Source organism: Heloderma suspectum, chromosome 4 (assembly GCF_057233095.1).
Source record: "Heloderma suspectum isolate Gila_16-S chromosome 4, 16-S_ref, whole genome shotgun sequence".
NCBI classification, from domain to species: domain Eukaryota; kingdom Metazoa; phylum Chordata; class Lepidosauria; order Squamata; family Helodermatidae; genus Heloderma; species Heloderma suspectum.
In genome coordinates, this window is record NC_139461.1 from 51,035,403 (window position 1) to 51,054,352 (window position 18,950).

General features: G+C 43.8%; 1 protein-coding gene across 4 annotated transcripts; it reads left to right on the forward strand.

Annotated features, from left to right (window-relative positions):
- The first annotated feature begins 3,004 nt into the window (after positions 1–3,004).
- Positions 3,005–18,292, forward strand: IMPA1 (inositol monophosphatase 1). Of its 4 annotated transcripts, XM_084849230.1 has the most exons (9): positions 3,005–3,090; positions 8,378–8,446; positions 8,689–8,822; positions 11,911–12,015; positions 12,296–12,341; positions 12,451–12,559; positions 14,289–14,397; positions 16,052–16,203; positions 16,754–18,292. In XM_084849230.1, exons 2-9 carry the CDS (start codon positions 8,384–8,386, stop codon positions 16,870–16,872), a joined length of 837 nt encoding a protein of 278 aa, XP_084705356.1. In that variant the 5' UTR covers positions 3,005–3,090; positions 8,378–8,383; the 3' UTR covers positions 16,873–18,292. The 4 variants fall into 4 exon arrangements, with proteins under 4 accessions (XP_084705356.1, XP_084705359.1, XP_084705355.1 ...); XM_084849233.1 differs by lacking the exon at positions 8,378–8,446 and having other exon boundaries at positions 16,754–18,283; XM_084849229.1 differs by lacking the exons at positions 16,052–16,203; positions 16,754–18,292 and having other exon boundaries at positions 14,289–14,807.
- Positions 18,293–18,950: the final 658 nt, after the last annotated feature.

Sequence of the window (18,950 nt, forward strand, 5' to 3'; positions counted from 1 at the left end):
GAAGATAGATGCTTTTGAACTATGGTGCTGCCTGGAGGAAAATTCTGAGAGTGCCTTGGACTGCAAGAAGAACAAACCAGTCCATCCTCCAGGAAATCAAGCCAGACTGCTCACTTGAGGGAATGATATTAAAGGCAAAACTGAAGTACTTTGGCCACATAATGAGAAGACAGGATACCCTGGAGAAGATGCTGATGCTAGGGAAAGTGGAAGGCAAAAGGAAGGGGGGCCGACCAAGGGCAAGATGCATGGATGATATTCTGGAGGTGACTGACTCAACCTTGGGGGAGCTGGGGGGAGCGACGGCCGACAGGAAGCTCTGGCGTGGGCTGGTCCATGAAGTCACGAAGAGTCGGAAGCGACTGACGGAATAAACAACAACAACAATACTACAACAAACTCATGCATGCATTCCCTTAGTTTTTGCATTGTGAATATGAGCAAACCTTGTGGGGTGAATATCTACTAATTTTCAACTAATTAAAGATTTGGACACACGGATCCCCTGCCCTCACTGCTGGTGCACAAGAGTGACACCACAATAATTTTTTTAAAAATCTTCGGTCATCAAGATCTAATCACCTCCAGTAATCCATCCAGTATACAATACTCTAAAGTACCCTTTCCCAAGCTGGTGCCCTCTGGATGTTTTGGACTACAACTCCCATCATCCTGACCATTGCCCATATGGCTGGAGCTGATGAGAGTTGTAGTCTGTAACATATGCTTGTTAATATAAATGTATGTGTTGGAATTTGTAAAATGTGATCCAGGTCCGTTAGGGTTAATAGAATGTTAGAGAGTGAAAGGTGGGAGGGGCTTGTGAGTGAAAGTATTCTGAGGTTTATAGATAGGTGAACTGAGAGTTAAACAGTCAGATAGGGATTAGGGATGGAAGGAGTGTAGGTCTAGTGAGTGGGGTTTGGGGAATAGGATTTAAAAGGGGTAGAGTAGGCAGATAGTTTAGAACCAAGTACTGATTTATTAATAATATAGATCTCTTTTTGAGTTTAATAAATTTTGTTTTATTATAAATACAAAATCCCACATGCTGCTTTGTTTTGTTACGCTACCAGGTTGTTGTTGTTGTTGTTTTTAAACCTATTTCCTTGTTACTTCTCCTGTATTGGGTAGAAGAAACCAATTAATCATATTGGGTGTCTCCTTGACCCAGAGTAAAAAGGGCTGAAGCTCTGTGAGTCACTGAGGACAACTGACCAAAGTGGAGGCAGACATCCTGAGGGGTTTTTCAGTTTCAACAGGTAGAAGCTGGAAAAGGTATAACCCTGGAGCAGAAACGTCACATAGTCCAAAATATCTAAAGGGCACCAGATTGGGCAAGTCTGCTCTAAATCTTTCTGCAATTTAAGTGGAATATGTGATGCGTATCATCCTTCATATTTGATATATCCATATTTACCACTTCAATGAAATATCCAGCAATAGCCATCTCGATAGCTATTAGTTCTTTACAAAGCAATCCTATGCATGTCCACTCATAAGTCCCACTGAATTCAATGATACTTATTCCCAGCTAAGTGTGTAATGTATAGAATGAGATTGATTTTCTGAATCCATTTCAGTCAGGGTTCAGGTCCAGTTTTGGTCCTGAGACTGCCTTGATTGCCCTGAATGATGACCTGTGTTGAGAGAGAGAGAGACAGCAGAAGTGTGTCTCTGTGATACCCCTTGATTTCTTGGCAGTGTTCAATACCATCCATCATGGTATCCTTTTGGATCGGCTGTCAAGAGTTGGGAGCACTACTTTGCAGTAGTTCTGCTCCTACCTGGATGGCTGTTTCCAGAGGGTGGTGCTTGGGATGTATTGCTTGGCTTCTTGAAGCCTCTAGTGTGAGTTCCACAAGGACTGATTCTATCCTGCATGTCTAACATGTACATGAAATGGCTGGAGTCATCCCAGTCTGGGGGTGCATTGACACCAGTATGCTGATGACATGCAACTCTTCTACTTTTCATCTCAGGCAGGTGCTGAAGTGGTATCTGACCTTGATAATGGACTGGGTGAGAGCCAGTAAACTGACGCTCAATCCAGACAAGAATGTAGCTCTGGATGGTGGGTGGTTCCTTTGTCTGGATGGAGGAAGTGCAACCAGTCATGGATGGGGTCACACTCCCCTTGAAGGAGCAGGTCTACAGCTTGGGGGCACTCCTGGATCCATCATTGTCATTGGAGGCTCAGGTGGCCTCCGTGGTATGGAGTACCCTCTACTACCTTCAGCTAGTAGCCCAGTTGGAAACCCCTCTGGATGGGGATAGCCTAGCATCAGTGGTCTATGCTCTGGTAACCTCTAGGTTAGGTTACTGGCCTTCGTTGGATGCTGGGCTGCCTTTGAAGATGATTCGGAAACTGCAGCTAGTGCAGAATTTGGTGGCCAGGTTGTTGACTGGGATTAGGCAATGTGGGTCTATAAATCCAGTCCTGGCTTGCCTGAACTGGCTGCTAATTTGTTTCGGGGCCAAATTCAACGGGGGGGGGGGGGTAATGTATAAAACCCCATATGGCGCAGGTCCCAATTCAAGGACGCTTCTCCCCGTTGGAACCTACCCGGTCTCAGGTCAGCCAGAACTCGGAGCTATCCAAGGTGCTGATCCTAGCCCCAAAATAGGTCCAGCACCTTGGATAGCTCCTTTGGAGGTCTGTCTGGTTCTTACTGAAACCCAAAATGGATTCACGGCCCCACCAAAATCGGGGCCACCAGCCCCCACTGGTAGAATCCCGATCTGCCTTCTGCCCGCCCCTGCTCTTGGCTGTTTTCTAACTACGCCTAGAGCGAATCCCTTCCGTGGCAGCCTCTAGCGTCGAGCTCTATGTGCAATCTGACCTCGCCCGCCCCCCGCAAACATCAGAACGCGCGAGAGCCAATAGGGCCTGCGTCGCGCGAGCCGGCTTTTTGTCATCTCTCCTCCCCCGCCCAGACGCAGTAACGGAACTCGCCCTACTACGGCGGCGGACAGTCTTCAGTCGCGTTGGCGCCTGCGCAGTGGGCCTTGTTGATGTCGTCACGTACCAGACTCACGACCCGGCTTTGCCAGCAGTGGAAGTAGCTGCTGCAGCTCGACATCCTAACGGTAAGCCCGTGGCCTGGCGTGGCTGCTCCTTCCTGCCCCTGTGAAGATCCTCATCTAGCTTGCTCTTATCTCTCCCAACTATTTGTACTCTCCCACCCCTGGCTGGCAACACTCAGATGAGAACGCACTCTGCACACGCTCAGGGGCCCTTTCTTCGTATCCCAACATATATGTTGTAGAGCTGAGCCCTGGCTGAAATGAAGCTTGGGATCGGCCCTTGAACGGAAAGATCCTCGTTGGTTAGAAGCAGCCAAACTTAACCCTTCTCCGTCCTCCCTGGGTATTTCCGTTAAACACAGAAACGCCAGGAATAAAATGGGGTATCTCTGTTTCGCGGAACTTCACTAGTACGTACCATTTTTATATAGCATAAAACTAAAGAAAAGATGATAAGACATAGATTTAAAAGCTCCAGGAAGGCATGGGGATATTGCTGTACAGCAGGCCTTCCCAACCTGGTGCCCTCCCCATGTTTTGAACTGCACCTTTTAGCATTCCTCTTACCACTGATGGAAGTTGATGTCCAAAACACGTGGAGGGCATGAGGTTGGAGAAGGCTGCTGTAGAGAGAGAGCACAGCCTTTACAAAAAGTCGCAGAAATGTTTCCTTGCCTGAGAGGCATGGTGGGGGAGTACTGAACCTCTAGAGATGTTTTTTAATCCTTTGGTGGTGTTGATGGTGGTGATTATGTTCCTCATCAATAAATGTTAGCTGTTAGATAGCCCTGGCACTCACAGCCATTTTACACACACAGCTCACTATTGCTATGGACATGCTCAGCTGGATGGAGGAAGATTGTATTTTTCTAGAAGGAGAATTTGGGTATTTGAGCGCTAAGAAAATGAACCATTCAGCCCACAGACTTGCTGGGCCTCCGCAACATATTCATTCTTTCAAGTACTTTTTATCTTGTCCTTCAGTCAAAAAGGCTCCCAGAGCCTTTTACAAAGATAAGAAATCAAACACTCCCTGCCTGCAGGGTTGCAGTCTAAAACAGGTGGGCAGAAAGTAGACCTTCAGACATTTTGGATTTCGACTCCCAGCATTCTTGACCATTGGCCATGCTTGGGAGTTGAAATCCAAAACATCTAGAGATCTACCTTCTGTCCACCCCTGATCTAAAAGACACATCACAAAAGGAAAGAAGCTTGGGAAAAAGGAGGGGGGAAAGCAATTAGGCACTAGATTTTTAGTTGCAAATTTTAACAGGTAATGGAATTAGATTTAAACCCAATAGAAGGGCTGCTGCTTCTTTCCCTCTGATAGCCTCAGCAAATTTATATAAACTGCCATTTTTTAGCATTATAAATTGGTTATCTGGAAATGTGAAAGATCTGGAAAATATATTGCTTATGAACACAGATGTGTTATCCCTAGCCATCGTGCGTAATCATAGAATCATAGAATCATAGAATAGTAGGGTTGGAAGGGGCCTACAAGGCCATCGAGTCCAACCCCCTGCTCAATGCAGGAATCCAAGTCAGAGCATCCCTGACAAATGGCTGTCCAGCCTCGTCTTGAAGGCCTCCAGTGTGGGAGAGCCCACCACCTCCCCAGGTAATTGGTTCCATTGCCGTATTGCTCTGACACTCAGGAAGTTTTTCCTGATGTTCAGCCGGAATCTGGCTTCCTGTAACTTGAGCCCATTATTCCGTGTCCTGCACTCTGGGATGATCAAGAAGAGATCCTGGCCTTCTTCTCTGTGACAACCTTTCAAGTACTTGAAGAGTGCTATCATATCTCCCCTCAGTCTTCTCTTCTCAAGGCTAAACATGCCCAGTTCTTTCAGTCTCTCTTCATAGGGCTTTGTTTCCAGTCCCCTGATCATCTTTGTTGCCCTCCTTTGAACCCTCTCCAGCTTGTCTGCATCCTTCTTAAAGTGTGGTGCCCAGAACTGGACACAGTACTCCAGATGAGGCCTAACCAGTGCTGAGTAGAGGGGAACTAGTACTTCCCGGGATTTGGAAGCGATGCTTCTATGAATGCAGCCCAAAATAGCATTTGCCTTTTTTGCAGCCACATCACATTGTTGGCTCATATTCAGCTTGTGATCGACGACAATTCCAAGATCCTTCTCGCTCGTAGTGTGGTTGAGCCACGTATCCCCTATCTTGTAACTGTGCATTTGGTTTCTTTTTCCTAGGTGCAGAACTTGGCATTTGTCCCTATTAAATGCCATTCTGTTGTTTTCTGCCCAGCACTCCAGTCTATCCAGATCACTTTGAATTTTGTTTCTGTCTTCCAAAGTATTAGCTATCCCTCCCAATTTTGTGTCATCTGCAAATTTGATCAGCATTCCCTGCACCTCCTCCTCCAAATCATTAATAAAAATGTTGAAGAGCACTGGGCCCAGGACTGAGCCCTGCGGTACCCCACTCGTTACCTCTCCCCAGCTTGAGAAGGTCCCATTGATAAGCACTCTTTGAGTCCGATTCTGTAGCCAACTGTGGATCCACTGGATCGTTGTTTCATCTAGCCCACTTCGAGCAAGTTTGCTCATCAGGATATCATGGGGCACTTTGTCGAAAGCTTTGCTGAAGTCGAGGTATATGATGTCTACAGCATTCCCACGGTCTACAAGGGAGGTGACTTGATCAAAAAATGAGATCAGATTTGTCTGGCAGGACTTGTTTTTGACAAATCCATGTTGGCTTCGAGTAATCACGGCATTGTTGTCAAGGTGCTTCCAGATGGATTGCTTTATGATCTGCTCCAGAATTTTTCCAGGGATTGATGTCAGACTGACTGGTCTGTAGTTCCCAGGTTCCTCCTTTTTACCCTTTTTGAAGATAGGGACAACGTTAGCCCTCCTCCAGTCATCTGGCACTTCCCCGGTCCTCCATGATTTCTCAAAGAGAATAGACAGCGGTTCTGAGAGTTCTTCTGCCAGTTCCTTTATTACTCTAGGATGCAGAGTAATCATTGTTCATTGATCTGTTCTTTGTCAATTTATCCACTTTTTATTCACTTATACATGCATGCATACAGTGCCATCAATGCACAAGTGCTTTACAGTGTGATATAGTAAAAGAGTCAGGTCCATAGGCAAGAAGGCTACAATCTTTATACATCACTGTCACCTTTTATCTTACATATATAAATGTTGAACAACCATGCTTTTATTGCTAGTCAGTGCCAGTTCTAGGCTTTTGTGTCGAGGCACATTTGTTGCTGCAGTTAGGCAGCAGTGCATATTTGCTCTGCAAATGCCTGTTATGCAGGTTGAGAACGTAACAGGAAATGATGTAATCACTGTGTAGCCCACTGTTACAAAACAGCGTGTTGCACTGGGTTGAAGAGAAACAATTTCCTCCACTATGAAGAGGTTTATGGAGATCAAGAGAATGTGACAGCAGAGCAGTTCAGCCTTGTAATTCTTTGGAGAGAAGAAAATAAGCTCCTTATTTGAGCTGCCATCCTAATCATACTTGTTTCTCCTATAAACTAGCATTCAAAGATTAGTTGTGCTTACTGCTTTTCAACTAAGCAAGACCATTGCAAAATAGTTAGCTGACGACAGAATATGGAAGTTGCTAGCATTGTACCGAGGAAGACAATAAGCAGCCATGTAGTGCTTTCATTTTACAAGTGAGGTTTATATGTGCAGACATCCAGCAAAATATGTATTTTACAGGAGAGAGGCTTGAACAGTATTCCAGATTCCTAGGATATAAATCCTGACTGAGTTGCCCTTCCATGAACAGAAAGGCCCCTTCCATTCACAGAAGGGACTCAGATCCAGTGGAGATTATTTTCACCTATTTCTTCTTTCCCCTGCAACACCAGTGCCACATCCCATGCTGTTCTGGAAGGTCTCCAAGCCCCCGGAGCAGATTTTTCAGTGGCACAGGAGCTTCATGAGCAATGAGGAATTAAAAAAAAATTCCCTCATCCACTTCCCTCAGCAGGAGCATCCCATGAGTAGAGTTGTGCTTAAGGGGGTTTAGGATCCAAGTGAATGCATTTAATCTCTTAGGACTGGACAGCATTAACTTTTTAGAAGTTCTGGTGTATTTTTTTAGTTCTGGGGGCGGGGGGAATAAAAGCTGTTTTTCAGTTTATCTTACCTCTAGGCTTGTACTCTGATCTGTTCTTTATTATGCATTAGTTATGTATTTTGGTAATAGTAATTTCATGTTATAAATTAGAGCTTCATCTCTTTCTCTTCTTTATTATTAAAACAAGCAGCCTCCCAATTTGATTTGCTACTTTTAGTAACCTGCTCCCACAGCAAATGGATCTCTTGTTTCCTAGCAGTTGAAATAATTCACCACTCCTTGTAAACACTGGTCTCTTAAAAAAAAAAACACCTATGGAATAGAAATGAACCCCTAATTATATAGTGGAGATTCAGTTCAGAATTTTAGCTCAGGGTGGTAAAGTAATTTAGTATTATTAGCCAGTTACCATATTGAAAAATCCTTTTTTGTCTGGAAAACTTGTGTTTTTGTAAGTTGTACCCTGATCTTAATCATATATACTGCCAATATGTTTATCATGTTTATTCATAAATACATAGGAAGCTGTTTTATACCAAGTCAGATTATTTGTCCATCTAGCCCAGTTTTTGTTGTTTATTCGGTCAGTCGCTTCCGACTCTTCGTGACTTCATGGACCAGCCCACGCCAGGGCTTCCTGTCAGCCGTTGCCACCCCCAGCTCCCCCAAGGTCGAGCCCGTCACCTCTAGAATATCATCCATCCACCTTGCCCTTGGTCGGCCCCTCTTCCTTTTGCCTTCCACTTTCCCTAGCATCTAGCCCAGTATTCTCTACTAATCTTTATTGTCCAAAACTCCTGGATTTGAGAAGCTATCACCCACTCCAAAATCTTGCTCAAAAATGAAAGATCAGACATATTCTTACTTTTTCTGCTTGAAGCCTTTAAGAGTATATATGTCCACAGCATTTCCAGTCTGATACCTTTGAGTAAACATATATAGGAAGTTCCACATTCAGTGGGATTTACTCCCAAATAGGTATATGTGAGATTTCAGCCTTGATAATGAAAGAAGATTTTTTTTTAAAGCCTAAAGTTTCTTGTCGTCAAAGCTGCAGCATGGCAAAGTACCAGGAGGGGAATGCTAACTTTCATTTGCCTATCAACTCAACATGTGTATAAAACCACAATAAAAATAAAATAAACTAACAATTTGAAGTCAAGAATATGGAGGTGAATAAGCTGAAACTGAGGATTTAGCAAATGTCATAATTTTTATCACAGCATCAGTACTGTAATGTATGATCTTTTAACATGTATAAATTGGTGAAATATGGCCTTTTACATAGATAAAGATGGCCGATCCTTGGCAAGAATGCATGGACTTTGCAGTGGCTTTAGCAAGAAAAGCTGGAGAGGTAGGTATAACTTACTTGGATCTACATAAACGTATTATTCTTTATTGTGAAAAATATGTGTTGGAAGAAGCTTGTACGTCTACCTAGTACTACATAGTATGAAGAGAACAGGGATTTCCAGAGCAAACACAAAAAATAAAATCTGTTTAAAATCTGTTTTAAACTGATAAATCTAACTCCCTTATCACGTTCATTAACTCATGTTCTTCAAAAACAACTCATATACCTAATTTTCTTTATAGGTAATCCGAGAGGCACTGACAAAAGAGATAGATGTCATGATTAAAAGCTCTCCAGCAGATCTAGTGACAGTTACGGATCAAAAAGTGGAAAATATGATTATTTCTTCTCTAAAAGAAAAATATCCATCTCACAGGTACAGCATATTTTAGACTTTCAGTTTTATTATCAGTGGCAAGAGGAGAGATATGCCTGAAATACAAGTATCTCATTTTTTGAACTTGATGGCTCAAAATGAAATACAGACGTCTGCACATTAAATAATGTTGGTTTCTGTATGTTTTAAAGTTGCATTTGGCCTGCATAATCTCCACTGTCACACTCCACTTCCAGTTAGGTAAAGATGGGAGAAGGGGGAATAACACAATTTCAAGTTCAAGGCCAGGGTTGGGCAACTGATACAGCCCTAGTGCTGCGTGAGGTGGGGTGGGCAGCCGAGGGCCTCACACACACTGCTGGGATGGGAGTGAGGTTAAAGCCCCAACGTACAAACACACACATAGCCTCCCCACCCCACTCACTGACCTGGTTCACACAATGACTGCAATCCACTATGGCTTTATTTAAGCCATGGTGGGCTGCTTAATCATACAAAGTGGCTAGTGCCTCTGTCACACACAGACTCTCTCTCCCGCACACAGACTCTCCCATCTTACCACCCTTCCGGGGATGACAGCCTTAAACCTCCCCTCCCTGGGCAGAGAAGGCTTCCTCTCCTTGCTAGGAGAGGTGGCTGCTGTGCCCCCACCCTCCCATGCGCACATGCGCGCGCGCACACACACACACACACACACTTACTTTGTGGCTTCTTTCTGACAACATTACCGAGAGGGAAGCCATAGAGTTGGGTGGACTAGAGCAGCCACCTTTTCTCTTCTGGGGAGAAACCATGGAATACAGTAGGATAGAGTGGCTTAATATGCTCTTACCCTACATACTCTGTGGTCTCCTTCTCATTGCTGCTATTCAGAGAGAAACCATAAAGGTGAGTGGGCTAAAGCAGCAAAAAGTCTATTTTAGGCCCCAAAAGGGGGAAAATACCGAGATGGAGAGGTGCAGACAGGAGAATTGTGGGGGATAGGGCATCCACAGGCCACAGGGGAGACTTCTGTGGGCCAAAGAAAGCCCGTGGGCCATATACTGTCCACGCCTATTGTAGGCAATTGCATAAGGGGCTTTTTCTTCCTGGCAAAATGGCAAGGAAGAGTGATGGTGGTAGAAGACAAGGGAAAGGAATGGCAGGATATGTGAATAACAAGCTGTTTAGCTAGTCAGACTATGTAAAGAAGCAGCTAGTCCGACAGAGAGACATTACAGTGATGTGGTTGCTGCTTGGCTAGGCCAAGTACCCAAGCAGAAACCCTGTTTTGCCCTAGGCACAGCTAAGTCTTGGTCATTTGCAGATGAAAGTACCAATAGAAGTTGGTTGCTTTAGGTAAGTAGTGGTCTAATCAGAATGGTACACTGTTCAGTTACACACACGCAGGAAGATGAGATGTTATTCAAACAGCTATTCTGTGTATGTTGCAAGACAGAAAGGAAGAGGGATCATCAGTTGCCTGCTGAGACAGGGGCTGGTGATCCTAAAAAAAAGTAGAGGGAAGGGCAGACACCATTCATCCATTACTGCAGTGTTGAGCGTATAGATCTGTGTCATGGGTTATTTAATTGTCAGGCACAGTTATAGGTGTTATATGGCATGAAAAAGGGAGTGATCATGTTGGGAGAGATTATAGCATGGCAAGGTAGATGCAAGGTGAGTCTGTGTTAGGGAATGGCAGTAAGCTGAGGTCTTCAAGCAGTGGTTGGGTGGCCATCTGTGGGGGATGTTCTGGCTCTGGATTTCTGTATCAAGCAGGGGGTTGGATTAGGTGCCTTACATGGCCCCCTCCAACTTTATATTCTGTGGTAAGCACCCAGTAATCTTGTTCCTCAGACCAAAAAGCAAGCCAGATCCAAACATTTTATAGGGCTCATGCCTTAACATCTGACCTACTCTGGCAAATCTAGCCGATCATCTTATAGCCCCCTTTGGCCACTGCTTGTGGTGATGTGCAAGATAAATCTGACATATCCCAGTTTTAGGACCCATTGTAAGCTTGAAGAACCCTTTGTAGGCTCTTGACATGTTGTCTTATAAAGGTGAGGATACCGGATGCTAAATAACAGTTGTGGGCAGAAAGGACTCTCTTTAATTTACCAAGTTCTCCTGTGTTATGTGTCCATTGTAAGATCTACCTCTCCAATGTACGGTCTTAAGGTGCTTCCAGACAAAGCTTTTGTATTGGCATCACCCTGCCACATTCACAGAATTTTACAGGGGGCCTGGGCAAGTTCATCTTCCACTTGTAAACTTCCAATTTTTCCCACTGCCTCTTCCGTTTTTATCTATTACTGCAGAAAATCCACTAAGGAGAAGAAAGACTGAATAGCTGCACAATGCCTTCTAATTAGTAGTGCTAGGAGCCCTGTCTCAAAGCATTCTGATTTAGTAAGGATACTTGTTAAGGTGTTGAAATTTCAAGTCCTCCTTACCTCTTTCAGAGCAGATTGCTTACCTGAGAACTTGATTGTAAGCAAACAAAGTTTTTGCTTGTTTGGAGTCATTGTAGAATCTATGGAGGTACAAAGTTCTATATATAATAGACGTATAGTAGAAAGTACACTTTCACAAAATGCGTAAATATCTGGTGGAATTAATCCCACTCGTGGAATTCACTCTGGTGATGGCCACTGGCTTAGATAGATTTACAATTCATGAAAGATCATAGAATCATAGAATAGTAGGGTTGGAAGGGGCCTACAGGGCCATCAATGGCTTTCATTGATGGCATCGATAGCTATTTGCCTTGGTTTCTGTATAGAACTCCCAGTTGAGAGGCACGGTGCAACTGAATATCAGTTGCTAGGAGTCATCTGTGCAGAATGCTATTGCATTCATGCCCTTCTTGTGGGCTTTTCAGAGGCTTCAGGCAGGCCTCTGTCGTCTGCCAGGACAACATCCTGCTAAGTTCAGAATGCTGGACTAAGTGGACCTTTTCGTCTGATCTGGCAAGATCTTTAAATTTATACATTTCCATTGCATACATTTAATTCGGTTCAAGGAAATCGAGATGTTCCAGAAATGGTTTGCTGGATGAGTGATGGTTTTTGAATTTGTGGTGATCTACATATATCAGGTGTAAATACACACTTAAAAAAAAAACAATCTATATTTGCTCTAGCTTTATTGGAGAAGAATCTGTTGCAGCTGGTGCAGGAAGTACCTTGACGAATAATCCCACTTGGATTATTGACCCTATTGATGGAACTACTAACTTTGTACACAGGTATGTTTTTACATCTTTCTCTTAGCCCTACATATACTGGGGAAGCAATATTTCAATGTCCTGTTTCTCTGTAATCAGCGTATGCTCTTTGAGCTGTGTTGTGGGATACACTTGTTAGTTCTTGTTTTCTAGCTTGTACTTGGTTAGGACTGGTGTGGCTAGTTAAAATTTTCCCCAAGTCTTATTTCTCTAATTACAGTTGTATAAGTGCTGACTTTTCTAACTATTAACATGGCTTTGAGCTTACATGTGCAATATGCTTCTCTCTTTCATTCTGAAGGTTTCCCTTTGTAGCAGTTTCAATTGGCTTTGTTGTAAAGAAAAAGGTAACTTCTTGTTTTCATTCTAACATTCAGAAATGCTTCCATTGCATCCTGTTACAGAATGTAAATGTGTGTGTGTGTGAAATAAAATGTTTTATTTTATTGGTTGCAGATGGAATTTGGAATTGTGTATAGCTCTATAGAAGACAAAATGTATACTGGCAGGAAAGGAAAAGGAGCATTTTGTAATGGACAAAAACTCCAAGTATCACAACAACGTGGTAAGGCTTTGTCATCTCAGAGCTCACTTGAGGCAACTCTACATCCTAGGGTTCCATAATCTCTTCCTCAAACAAGTTAGGAAACAGAATGTATCAGTTTTATTGTACCGTCTTACAGTATCACAGTGATTACTTCACCCATTATCCCAGGGGTTGGCAACTTGTGTTCCTCCAGATGTCGTTGAACTGCAACTCCCATGATCCCTCACCATTGGCTATACTGGCTAGGAGTTGCAGTCCAACAAGATATAGAGGGCCACAAGTTGCCCACCCATGCATTATCCCATTAGCTAGGTCCTGGCCTTTATAGTTCAGAATTCTTCTGCTCCCTTAATCTCTGGGCCATTTTCTGCCTTATTTCCCCTGCCAAACAGCCTCCTTTTAGTACTTCAAACTCCTAGCCTGGAAACAAAGCCTCCTCTTCACTTTCATCTACCAGTGCAGGCCTAGCTAGTCTCTGCATCCCGCCCTAGCTGGTGCCAAGCCTCTCTAGCTGGTGCCAAGCCTCAGGCTGGGGGTGTTCCCTCTTTCGAGCTCCCACTCTGCTTCCAGTTCCTGCTCTGCTTTCTCACTTTCCCTCATCCATTTCCACCTCAGACTCTTCCGTTTCCTGTGCCACACTCTCCCCTCTTTAACTCCTCCATCCACTAGCTATGCCCCTCTCTTACTTAGCCTCCCTTGATTATAACTAATCAAACTCTCTTCTCTTGCTAGGCTTGTTGATCCACCACAGCCCTTCCTGCTCTGGGCTCTCTTCCCATGCCAACTTCCTCTCCATGTGCTCCTTCACCGATCTCTCACAGACTTCTTCTGTATTTATATAGCAGTATGACTTTACAAACTGGAGGAGAAGGTGATAGACTGAAGGATGCAAACACCCAAGTGTATTTTAATCCACAGCATTTCAAATGGTATTAGAATAGAGTTTTTCACCTGGGTGTCTTCAGCCAGAGAAGTGTGTGAATAGCATGACTCTTCTTCTCACTGAACAGTTGCCCATACCATACTCTCAGTGTTCAGAAACTTCAAAGGGTGCATACAGATGTACCTTAAAACAGGGGTCATCCTGGCTTTTCTCTTGGCAAGCTGGCCTGGTCTCCTCTTGCCTCTGCACTGCATTTGACAAACACACTAACCAGCAGATTTAATGCTGACTCAGTCTGTCTGGCACCTTTTGGCCATGTTTCAGACAGGTTACCTGCGTTTTATTTTTATTTTTTGAGTGCTGCCTGTAGGTTCATTCAGTTAAATGCTTGTTCATTGGTTTGCCGTATTATTAAATAGATGATTAATAGGAACAACATGTAGCAAGTGCTTCCACAGTAGCTTAATTACCCATTTAATGTATGTTCATAGGCATCCAGGCACAGTGTTCAGGCCAGGAGACAAGGGCGGGGGGCAGAGCCTTGTGGAACACAATCTTGCTCCCTTTGGTAAGGTTGATACAGTAGGGTTGGCCCTTGGTCAGAGCCTGTTAAATCAGCCTTGTACTGTGCTTTAGATCTTGTTAGAAGCCAAAGGTTTGCTGAAGGGCACTATGTAAATCCAGATAAGTCTGTGGGCAGGGAAGGCCACTACTCAACACCTCCATGCAAAATAGTGGTGTGCTTTGTGCTTTTTGTTAGTGCCTGTCTTAAATACTGGCTTTGCTCTCTTTGAACGCCAACCAAATGTAAATGAATATAATAGGTAGGCTTGATTTATGTTTTCTATTTTTTCATTTTTGCAGATATTACAAAAGCACTCTTGGTGTCAGAGCTGGGATCGAGCCGTGATCCAGAAGTTTTGAAAATGGTTCTTTCTAACATGCAAAGACTCCTCAGCATTCCTATTCATGGGTATGACATCTTCCTTGGTTCTGTTTTATTTGCTGCCTTCTTGGCACTTCCTTGTAAGATTTGGCACATAAGCACACCAAAAACATCCCCAGAAACTATAGGTAAGCCTCTATTCCCTTTTCCATCCAACGTGAGAGCCTGGATGAGGACATCCCAGTCTAGTATACTGGCTGAAGGACTGACTGTATGTTGTCCCACACAGTGTGAGCAGAAGACAAGCACTTGCTCCGATCAGAAAAGGGGTGTTCACAGTGGAAAGAACTTTGACTATAGCCATCCTCCTGTGTTGCCCCTACTCCAGATATGGGTGGTAGTGCTGAACCAAGAAACAAAATAAAGAGGGCTAGGAGTTGTGGGGAGGTAGCGACAGAGAAGCTATTAGTGTAGGAGATGTGACTGGGGAGGATGTTACTGCAGGGAAGTCCCTGCTTCTGACAGTGTAGTAAGCTGTTCATGAATGACAATATGAGGTCCACATGACATCAACTGAACGTCTCAATTTTGTAAACAAATTGGATTTTAAAATGATTGCTATTTATTTTCAAAATTATTTAATGTGTTTCTCTTTTTTAAAGTTTCAAACAGTAGCAAAAACATATAATGGACAAAATCCTCAATGGGATGACCTGGGAAGGCAGGGCAAGAGAGAGAAGGTCAACATTTATAACAGTTCTTAAGTGAGGCTACCTGGATGTTCTGGGCTGTACATCCCAACTATAAATTCCACAAAGGCATGTTATTCAAAGGTCACTTGATCTTAGCCAGAAGGCCAAGAAACAATATTCAAGGCTCTCTGTCTATGCTGCCCAGAAGGTCTGAACATTCTGGCCCACTTTCACTGGCTGCCTGGGTGTTTCCAAACCTGATTCAAGGTGCTGATTTTGACCTATAAAGCCTTACACAGCTTGGGACCATAATACCTGATGGAGTGCCTCTCCTAGCATGAACCTAATTATATACCACTAAGAATACTATACTAAGGGCATCTCTACACCAGCCTAAAATCCTGCATTTAAAACAGGGCTTTCTGGTCCCGTTTTCAATGCAGGATCACAACGGACGCTATTTACACGAGCTCCCCTTCCCCCCTCCCCTTCCACCCTCCTCCTCCCCATATCTGAGTCTTCCATTATCTTTCATTGACCTCACTCCTCTTGCGGCTTTAACTTTTGACAGAGGGAACTGAAGCGGAACACAACGGGGTAATTTGATAGCTCATTATCTGCAAGCTATTTAAACACGGAACAAAGGGCATTTAGTGCAGGAGATGCCTGGAATGAGCACTGCATCGTGTACAGAGCCCGCAAGCTTCCGTGAAGGAGCAATCTCAATCGCAGGATAAAAGCCCAGTGTGAAGGAGCATTAAGAGTCAGTGACTTGCTCAGAGTCACTCGGTGAGCTTCGTGGCTGAGTGGGGACTTGAACCTGGGTCTCACAAATCCAACACACTAACCACAGCACCACACTGGTTCTCAGTGTTTAGTTCAACCCCAGACTGTTGTATGTAATGCTCAAAGAAGTCAGTAGGACTTATATGCAACAAACTTTGCATCTGCATTTTTGCATTCCAAATGACTGGCGATTGCTGTAAATGTCTCACCGTAAGACTGTGGGTGTTAATTCTCATGGCATTAATGTACATGATCTGTTTTAGGATTAGAGCTGTTGGGACAGCGGCCGTCAATATGTGCCTGGTGGCAACAGGAGGAGTAGATGCCTATTATGAGATGGGGATTCATTGCTGGGATATGGCAGGAGCTGGAATTATTATTACCGAAGCAGGCGGAGTGCTTCTAGACGTTTCCGGTAAAATATGTCAGAAACATAACCTGACCAGTTTCTCTTTGTTTCCTTAACTGAAAGAAGTGTATTATTTGTGTGCAGTTAACAATTGCCAACTAGCTAAATATAAAGAGCACTGTCTAGAGAACGTTAGGTGAGACTTGAGCATTTCACCGTGTTCCACTCAATGGGATAACAGCATTAGTGCATCTGATTTCTGCTGGATTACACCCTCTAATTTCTGGATTACATCCACTTTTTTTGTCCTGAAAGACACACCCGACTAATATGGCTACTACCTCAATTTATCATACGGGCTTTTCCATGTTACTGTGAAAATGCATCATTGGTTGTGTTTGGATGCCATCGTAAGTGAGCATGCTGGTGTGCACAGCCCGTGCACACGGCCCGTGAGGTTCTGCTTTGCTCCTTCCTGCTAGTGCAACTGCCTCCCCCTCTTGATCAGGGGGACACAGTTGGGTACAACCCCTTCTGTCTTGATTTACTTCATAATATTAGGGCAGATTTAAGGCTATAAACCAATTGTACTTCTTTGTGTGTGTGCTTTTTCTAGGAGGGCCATTTGATTTGATGTCCAGAAGAATAATTGCTGCAAATAGCCAAGTAATAGCAGAACGGATAGCCAAAGAGATTCAGGTCATTCCTCTTCAAAGGGATGATGCGACAAACTAAAATGCTAAATTGTACCATCCCTGTGGTTGACAGTTCCTATCAGCTGGTCTGTATTTTTTTAATAAAACTTTTTATGTGAAGCACCCTCTTTGCATTTGAGTAGTATGGCAGGCAGGGTTGATGCTGAATCCTGACATTTCAAAGCCTGATATTTAAATCCCTCCCATTCCCAATGTTTCTGGGCATTTCTTTTGTCTTGTGCAAATGGCACATGAACATTTGAAAAACTGTTTTTGAATGTCACACCTTCCCTCCTCTGACAGGAAAATACCTGAGATGTGTTGTGGGGGAGGGGGTGGATAATTTTATCTCAGGATGTGGTATATTGTATGTGCACCATGAACTTGAGCGCACTCCGGGAGAGAGCGGAGGACAGGAAGGCCTGGCATGCTATGGTCCATGGGGTCACGAAGAGTCGGACACAACTTAACGACTGAACAACAACAACATGTGTACCGTATGTCAGTAATAGTTCAGGGTCAGTTTATTTCAAAAGAAGTTTGTTGAACCCATGCCACTGACTGTCATACATGACTATTCTCCCCTGTGCATTCTGTTATAATATAGATGTTTAAAAGAAGAAAACTATGGCTGAATTTTTTAAGAGGAGAAGACCTTGCTTAAAAGTGTCAGGAAGGTCCATGAATAATGCTCCAAGGAAAAAATTCAGTTGATTGCTACAAAACCTACAAGTATATAAACGTTCTTTGTAATCTGAAGACCAAACTAGAAACTGGCTCCATTTAGATGTCAGGGAAGGACAGACTCACCCACATCTGGCTTCATCATGTGTTCGCCGAGCTGCCGCCTGCCCCTTTTCACAGCCCCATGCAAGCTTCTCGACAACCCAGAGACCGCCTGGCGAAGCCGTGGGGCCATCTGCCCTTGTAGCAAACCGCCCGCACAATGGTGGCTCGGGCTCTTCCAGAAAGGTAATGCTGCATCATTGGTGGCCATAAAGGGGCCATTTACACAACATTACCTTCCTGGCCCAAGCCATTGTTGCACAAAATGGCACCTCGCTACAAGGGCAGACAGCTGCTGGGCACTTACGGAGGCACAGGGCGCTTGATGAGCGGGGTCCGAGCAGGGTTCAGGAGGGCAAGTGTGTGTGGGGGTCCATTGGGCTGTACCACACTACCCCCGCCCCCCACGGACGCTCGTGACATCCCTTGTCACAGTGCAGCAGAATTCTGAGAATCCTGGCTTATTGTGAACAAGAAAGTATGCTGATGCATACTGCTTGATCGCTCCCACTTGGCTTCTGCCAGTGAGAGAAGCTAGACAAACCAATGAACTCCACCCATGGTTTCTTTACCATTACATCCAAACCAGGATCTCTGTCTTGTTCCTCTCATATATATATATATATATATGTTCAAAGCTTATTGTGCTAGCCAAAGGCCATGACAAATACATCAAAAAAGAAATGTGTGTATATATACAGAAATACAAAGGTTTCAAACGTTACAAAATAGTATAGATGGATTAAAATTTACTTTAGGCTTAATTCAGCTTTAACTTAACACTTTGAGACTCCAAAGCAATGTACAGCAATTTTGTCTAATTCGCTCTTCCTAATCTTTTTTGCTGCCACAGCAAACAGGGCCACATTGTGTGTCACATAACAATTAACGTTGCTCAAGAGAAAATGAACCATTTCTGCAAGGGCATTCCTAAATCCATATGTTAATAAGGGTTTCAAGAATCTCTTCCTTGGGTCCATATATAGAGGGCAGATTAGCATATAATGAACAATGTCTTCCATTTGATATTGACCACAGATACATAATCTACGTTCAAAAGGTACCTTATTGTATCGTCCATTCAGTACCGCAGTTGCCATAACTTGAAATTGCAGCTCAATAAAGGCATTTCTTAGGGAAGGCGGTCTCAATTTGGACAAATAGCTGGCTCTGAAATGTTCTGTTTTCAAAAGGGAACCACTGGGAGAATTTAGAGCTCTTAATTAGTTACAGATCCCTCCAAGAATCTATCCAATATAGCCAGTCCCTTGGTTGTCTTTTATCCATAGCAAAGGCTGAATTCAGCCCAGGAAAATAATAGCTACATAACAG